The 8,035-nt window shown below is 46.4% G+C and overlaps 1 protein-coding gene across 1 annotated transcript in view; it reads left to right on the top strand.

The window, feature by feature from the left end:
• Positions 1–7,307, top strand: part of LOC108797194 (chymotrypsin-C-like) — a 7,807-nt gene extending 500 nt beyond the window's left edge. Inside the window, exons 2-8 of the mRNA XM_018568769.1 lie at positions 82–170; positions 1,651–1,751; positions 2,660–2,785; positions 3,863–3,999; positions 4,993–5,138; positions 5,615–5,767; positions 7,290–7,307. Coding sequence (XP_018424271.1) covers positions 82–170; positions 1,651–1,751; positions 2,660–2,785; positions 3,863–3,999; positions 4,993–5,138; positions 5,615–5,767; positions 7,290–7,307 — 770 coding nt within the window. The remainder of the gene's footprint in view (positions 1–81; positions 171–1,650; positions 1,752–2,659; positions 2,786–3,862; positions 4,000–4,992; positions 5,139–5,614; positions 5,768–7,289) is intronic.
• Positions 7,308–8,035: the final 728 nt, after the last annotated feature.

Raw genomic sequence — 8,035 nt, 5'->3', positions numbered from 1 at the left:
ATCAGTATAATAAAATATAATGTATATATTAAATAATATATAGATTTATTATATTGAATATATTTTTTCTTTTCTTTGCAGCCTACAGCTGTGGCGTGCCAGCTGTGAATCCCAAAGTCTCCAGGGTAGTTAATGGGGAAGATACCGTACCAAAGAGCTGGCCATGGCAGGTATGCTAAAATGAAGTCCATTGCGACAAGCTGCAAAACGACTTCCCGCTGAGTTGGAAGTCCCGGGAATTATATCCTCCTTTAACACTTTGCTGAACTCCTTAGCACTTTGTGATTGGCTGTCGATGATGGGCAGTTACACTACAGTTAAAAAAAAGGGGAGGAGCTCAGGTGATAACATTTTGCAGATGGTTGCAAAGAGATGAAATGCAGCAATTTCTGAAACGACTGGAATGGAAGAGGGAGACGTATGTTCACTTTAGTTGGACGAATCCTTCCAGTCATTGTAATCTTATTTAGCAGAAATTACATTTTACATAAGTGACATCATATATCTTTATTGTATAAGCAGACACATCAAGTTTGTCCATGTAACCTTTGACCTTTTTCCTTTCTCTGGCTGCATTAACTATGTGAGTGATTTTCACTCCTCCTCATAGTTCGAGCCGACGTGTGACAATGAAACTGTCACAGGTCGGCTCAGTAGATCGGGAGGTGAGCGAACACATACTGTCGCTCGCTCACTTCTCGATCATGTCCCTGCAGAGAGCCGTGACTGTCACTCACGGCCCCTTGCAGGGATTCCCTGCTTCGATCCTCCAGTGCTGACTGGCGGAACGGACGGGGCAGGGGGAGGGTACAGCTGGCTCTGCCTCTAGATAGGCAGAGCCAGCTCTCAATCACGCAGCTGGGTGGATCTCAACAGTAGTGTCGGGATCCGTCCCGGCTGCGGTGGTCTCGGTATACCGCAAGCTGTAGCTCGCTATATACCAAGCTTTGGGTGACGGGAGGGCGCTAGTTTATGTCCTCCCGTGACCCTTAGGAGAACTTTGGGGGAAAACACTGACCCCATAGTTTTCCTTTAAGGGCTGTAATGGGGTCGACAGTCACCCCAAGTTCAAATTTTCTCATATTGTGTAACAAAGTTGTCTGCAGGCCAGGTTGCCCAGTTCTATCACATAATATATTCATGGCATTCCTCAAGAAAAGCATGTGCCTTGGGCTAATTCACATTTTGCTTTCAGGGTTCAGCACTTGCCATGTTTTGGTACAGCAAAGGCCATGAGGTTATGTAACAAAAAAAAAATAGTTTGTGGGGTATTTACTGCCATGCAAAATTACATTTACCTAGAAGCCCTCTCTCTCTCCTATTGGGGAGCTTTATTTATGTACATTTCTAGAATACCCCTAAAAACATTGGGGGGGATTTATCAAAACTGGAGCAGACAAAATCTGGAGCAGCCGTGCGTGGCAGCCAATCAGCGCCTCTCCCTCATTTCCAAATCTTAACTGAACAAACTGATGAGAGAAGCTGATTGGTTGCCATGCACAGCTGCTCCAGATTCTCTCTGGCCCAGTTTTGATAAATTCCCCCCATTTTGTTTAATATTCCGTGATGTCACCTTTGGATACCAGTACCAGGCTGACATGTAGGATGCTACACAGTGACAATTCATTCCATTTTCTTTTTCTCCTTTAGATCTCCCTGCAGTACCAGGGAAGCAGTGGAGCCTGGGGACACACCTGTGGTGGCACCCTGATCTCTGACACCTGGGTCTTGACCGCCGCCCACTGTATCAGGTGACTATCAGGTTGACGTAACTGACTCACTTGCTCAGCAATTGAAAAGAGGAAAACTCCATTGTGTTACAAAATGACTGTTTAGAAAGAGCTGATAAGCAAGTGTATTTAAAGGAGAACTAGGAGGTGAGTGATTTCCACTCATCCTCATAGTTAGAGCCGACCTGTGACAATTAAACTGTCACACGTCGGCTCAATAGATCGGGAAGTGAGCGAACACATACCGTCGCTCGCTCACTTCTCCATCCTGCCCCTGCAGAGAGCCGTGACTGTCGCTCGCTGCTCCCTGCAGAGATTCCCCCCTCCCCTGTCCGATCCTCCAGCGCTGACTGGTGGAATGTACAGGGAGTGGGCGGGCACAGCTGGCTCTGCCTCTAGATAGGCAGAGCCAGCTGTCACTCACGCAGCTGGGCGGATCTCAACAGTAATGTCGGGATCCGTCCATGCTGCGGTGGTCTCACTATTCCGCGAGCTGTAGCCCGCTATATACTGAGCTTTGGGTCACGGGAGGGCGCTAGTTTATATCCTCCCGTGACGCTGAGGAGAACTGTGGGGAAAAACACTGACTCCATAGTTCTCCTTTTAAATGTTGCTAAAAATTGCCTCCTAACCTACTCGCACTCATGGCGGTTTGGGGGCCTGTACTCCGGTTGGCTCACTGCTTTCGGGAAACACTGCACTAATCCTATTTTAAGTGCATGTCATGAAAAGTGACTTCAAATGCCATAAATTCGGGGGAGTGTTCTCATCCGCTTATCCTCCTCCACATAATGCCTCAGTGTGAGGAAACGGTAGACACAGAATCACATCAGGGGATAAAAGACAAAACATCGGGGTGGGTATGTGCAGCACCAATGCACCGATTTCTCTGCCAGCCAATCATTTAATTTCACTTGTGTTTTCTTCAGCTCTTCAAATGTTTACCGGGTTTTTCTGGGCAAATACAGCCTGCAGACAGCAGATGAAGAAGGTTCCATTGCCATTTCCCCTGAGAAGATCATTGTCCATGAAAGGTGGAACTCTTTCCTAATCCAGTGAGTATAACAAGACTGGAATACACAATCTGCAAAGGGTTTAATTGAAGTATTTTGCTCCCTGTGCTCACTCTGCTGTAAGACTAGAATTTGATGGTCCTGGTCTTCAGATCCTGCTGGTCCTGTGACCCTAACACTAACCACCCTTGTAATTCTAAAACCAACCATGCCTAACACTAATACCAGACTAACCATACCATACTAACCCTCCCTGTAACCCCAACTCTAGCCCTCCCTGTAACCCCAACACTAACCCTCCCTGTAACCCCAACACTAACCCTCCCTGTAACTCCAACTCTAGCCTTCCCTGTAACCCCAACACTAACCTTCCCTGTAACTCCAACTCTAGCCCTCCCTCTAACGCTCCCTGTAACCCCAACACTAACCCTCCCTGTAACTCCAACTCTAGCCCTCCTTGTAACCCCAACACTAACCCTTCCTATAAACATAACACTAACCCTCTCTCTAACTCCAACTCTATGCCTCCCTCTAACACGAACGCTCCCTGTAACCCTAACTCTCCCTGTAACTCCAGCTCTAACCCTTCCTCTAACCATAACACCAAATCCTCTCTGTAACCCTAACTCTAGCCCTCTCTGCAACCATAACACTAATCCTCCCTGTAACTCCAATTCTAGCCCTCCCTCTAACCCTAACTCTAACCTTCCGTGTAACTCTCACACTAACTCTCCCTGTAATTCCAACTCTAAACCTCCCTCTAACCCTAACACTAATCCTCCCTGTACCCTAACTTTATCCCTCCCTGTAACCCTCACACTAACACTCCCTATAATTCTCTCACTAATTCTCCCAAAGTAAGCATATCCCTTGGTTTGCATGCTCAGTTCCCCCACGTTGGGTTCATTTGCCCTGATGGCTAAATTTTCTGTGACCTAACATTCACCTTGAGAAATCCTGCTCTGGATAGTGTACCCCTGATTACAGTCATTTCCAGTACTATATGAATGTCACAAAATCGGTGCTGTGTATGCTTTTATTGGGCCACATTTACTGCTTTGGGTTTAAAAATGTTGGGCTGACGGTACATTGTAACTGACTTTGCGTGCGCTCTTTCAGGAACGACATTGCTCTGATCAAGCTGTCCAAACCTGCACCACTCAGTGACAGCATTCAGCCTGCCTGCCTGCCCGCTAATGGCGCCCTCTTGGCCAACAATGCAGACAGCTTCGTGACTGGATGGGGTCGTCTGTACAGTAAGTTATATCTTTACCTTAAAATAAGGATTAGAGACGGGGCTCGCCTGGCCCTGGTACCTGGGTTCCACTTTGAACTGACCTCTCTCTGAACTCAGCTCCTCCTTATCTTCCCTTCTCTTCACTTGGCCTCCCTGCTCCTTTTTCTCCCTTCCTCTGGTCCGCTATCTGTTTTCTCCTCTTTTTCTCTTTGTCCCACTCTCTTCTTTCAGCCTCGGTGGTTTCCTTCCTTTGCTATCTGACTGTTCTGTTCCAGTACATGGTTTGCCCTAATGGAAGGTTTCTCTTCTACATCAGGAGGGTCGGTTATAAAAGCCACATAAGTGGCACAGCATAGTGAGACCCATACGGGTGATGTTCCTCCTCTATTCTGGACCCCCTGGCCCGGGGATGTATATTCTTGACCTGTGTTCCGAGCCTTTGGACCTTTTATGTTTCCATTACTGTTGTGCAGTGACTTTGATTTTTGTATGTCAAGCTTTTACCTGTATGTCTTAAGCTTCTATAGCCATAAAGTCCGGTCTGTATGGAATTTTGAACTAGGGGTTCACCAACCCCACCTTCATATGACCTATACATACCCACACACCACTAACTTTGCAGTAAGAGTCAGCCTTCCTTTCTTCCTTTCCTTCCCTCCCTTTCTTCCTTCTTTCCTCCCATTTTTACTTTTCTTTCCCTTCCTTCCAACTCCTCCAGCTGCATTCTCTGTATATAAATAAAAAATCAGATGGGAAGAGCAGAAGCCGTTCATAATGGCTGCACCAAGTGTGTAGACCCCCGAGCCTGAGGCCTCTCACAAGGACAGTCGCAAACAGAAATAAAACCCAATGGAAATTTCAACTCTCCCAAAATTTTGTCTGGAGTCACGCTTTAAAATTCACTCCTCCCTGGCTCTTCCTGACTTGACAGGTTGAATTTTGGTTGAACTTCTAAAAGATCTGTCAGCAGACTTCTCGCCGGTCACTTGTCATCATGCCCTTTGTGTTTCAGCTAACGGACCCATCGCTGATAACCTGCAGCAGGCTCTCCTCCCAGTGGTGGATTACGCTACCTGCTCCAGGTCCGACTGGTGGAGCTGGCAGGTCAGGGACACCATGGTCTGCGCTGGTGGTGACGGCATTGTTTCTGCATGCAACGTAAGTCGCGGTCCTCCAAAGTGCTTATGTGGGTAGTTTCTTGTTTAAGTCTTGATTGGGTGCACTGACATGCCAAAAAGGTGCCAGAGAACCTAGATCTGGATGTCAAGCCGGTTTAGGATAGGATGCCAAATTCGAGCTTCAGGCATATGAGCTGTGCACCCTTGAGAGGGCATGAAGCAGGCTTAGCCTATGTCATTGGTCATTTGATCTCCACTGAAGAGGAGGGTCAGCCATTGTGAACTCTGATCCTCTGTTGTAGCAGAGATCCCATGACCGAATGCCTAAGCTTTACTGGGCAGCACTGGAGCAAACTCAGAGCAGCATTTCTCCATCAAATTAACTATTTAAATAAACCTTGAGCTGTTGATACTCTAGATGCCTTATCCTGTTATAACTCAGTGTCAGTAAGTTGTCTTTTTAGATCTAGTGTGTAAAATTATCACTGTACATAATGATTTCATGGCACTTTGCAGGGTGATTCCGGTGGCCCCCTGAACGTCCTGGGTGCCAATGGATCCTGGGAGGTGCACGGTGTTGTCAGCTTTGGCTCCGGCATCAGCTGCAACTACGAGAAGAAGCCAACTGTCTTCACCAGAGTCTCTGCCTTCATCGGCTGGATCAACGATGTGAGTCATACTGACAATAGACACTTGCACTCACTAGGGCATCAGCTTCCTATGAACATACCTGTCTGGTTATACTCACATAAGACAGTGTACATAGAGAGTTCTAGGTATCTGGTCCTAGTAGGAGGGGCCCTGATATTATATGTAGATCTTGTACTATTGTACTATAAGCTCTGCTTTAAAAAGCCTACAACACCTTTGAAAGGATTCGGGTTTAGACCTCAAGGGTGGTTTGAATGAAGCATTGACCTCTTCAATCTCACAAACTCCAATAGGGAGATGTTCCAGCAGAATCTGTGTCGCGGCCTTTCCATCAAGGCACTGAAAGTGGTCACTCTGTTGCAGCTGCGATCTCTAAGTATTCCCAGTTATTGTCACGATCCAGGATCAGGCTCAGAGTTCAGTAGCTGAAACAGCAGGCAAATTCGTTATATAACAGGCCGGGTTCAGTACACAAGCAGACGGTAGTAGTGGAGGAGCAGGCAGAAGCGTAGTCAGCGAACAAGCCGAGGTCAGCAGCCAAAGGTATCAGGTATGAAGTGGAAGACAATGAGATTAGTCGGTGAATCAGCAGCCAAAGGTTGGTACACAGGAAGCAGCATGAGCGGATTGTATCACAGCGGGAGCAAGATATTGGCAGGAGCACAATAATCTGGCAAACAGGAAGTGCAGAGGCGTGGCTAAAATAGGAAGTTCAAGGGAGGAGCAAGGAGTTCAGAGTTCAGCAGAAACTAGGTTTACCTGAGTATACACAGGAGATCAGGCAAGGACTTATCCAAGGTTCTAAGGTGGCTCAGCAGGTAGAGTCACCGCCAGACACAGCAGAGGCCTTGGGTTCAGATCCAGTTCCTGACAGTTATTTAGGTTACCTTATGGTGAATCCACCGTAGAGCATGACACCATCTTTTGACTTTTTAATGCCCTTGGTGTGGCACAGTTTAGAATTCTGCATGGGATCCTTTTCCATCGGAGTCTATAAGAAATAGGAGCCCCAATATCGTTCAGATTTCCAAAACTGGAATGTACCTTTTGGGTTGCATTGGCCTTTCAAACGATGGGAGTTGATTCCGTTATTAATGCTAGGTGCTAGGTGTCATCCTTGACTCGGACCTCACCTTTCTTCCCCAAATCCAATCTCTATCCAGATCCTGCCGTCTTCACCTTCGTAACATCTCCAAAATACGCCCCTTCCTCACCAATGAAACCACAAAGCTACTCACTCCCTTATCTCTCGTCTCGACTATTGTAACTCCCTCCTCATTGGCCTTCCACTGCACAGACTATCACCCTTCAGTCCATCATGAATATTAATAATATAATAATAATAAAGCTGAACTACAGACAGATAAAATACACAAAAAGTCAATTTTTGTGCCATCTTGGGTTGGTCATAACATAATTAATACAAGAAATAGGGGGTGAGAAGGCCGAGGGGGCATTGAATAGATGAAAAACATTGGGTTACATGTACTGTGTATATGAATGATATAATACGTTTCTGACCTATCCCTTTCACTTGCAGAAAATCGCCAACAATTAAAAGTCCTCTACCATGGCAAGACCGTAACATTCTCCAACTGCACTCTTACCATCTACACCAGTCTTGGAATTTATGAACTAATAAAGATGAGTGAGCAAATGGACCCACCTTGTGTCTGAATCATTTAATTATCTGATTTCGCTTCCCTTGGTTCATATGTGGTGCGGGCTAAGCTCAGACAGCCCTATTCTCTAAAGTCTCAGCAATCTCAAGCAGCCAATCAGATCTCATTTCACTGAAAGATCATTTGTGATTGGCTGTTGTGAGGCAGCCAGTATGAAGATCCCCCATTTCCCCAATATGTCCCCTGTGTATAAAGCCAGCTCCATAAAGACTTGGTTTGGCCAACTTGGTGTGAAGGAACTCGTGTGTCCTGCACAGAGTCCTGACCTCAACCCTAATGAACACCTTTGGGATGAATTGGAATGATGATGGTGAGACAGATCTTCTCATCCAACATCAGCACCTGACCTCACAAATGGGACAAATTCCCACAGACACCTTCCAAAATCTTGTGAAGAACCTTCCCTATTATAGCTGTAAATGGTGGTGGCTCCATATTAATGGCCATGGTTTTGGTATTGGAAGGCCCAACAAGCTCATACAGGGGTCAGCTAACTTGTGGCCATATAGTGTATCAGGATAGGGGGGAGGAGTCAGAGTCAATCTTTGCCCAGGGCATAAAAACACACAAATGATCACTCTGATGGGTCTACTTGTACTGTCCA

This window comes from Nanorana parkeri, unplaced genomic scaffold (assembly GCF_000935625.1).
Source record: "Nanorana parkeri isolate BGI_ZX_2015 unplaced genomic scaffold, ASM93562v1 scaffold1241, whole genome shotgun sequence".
In the NCBI taxonomy this organism is placed as follows: domain Eukaryota; kingdom Metazoa; phylum Chordata; class Amphibia; order Anura; family Dicroglossidae; genus Nanorana; species Nanorana parkeri.
Note: the sequence above shows the minus strand (reverse complement) of the source record. Positions and strands in the feature narration are given on the sequence as shown.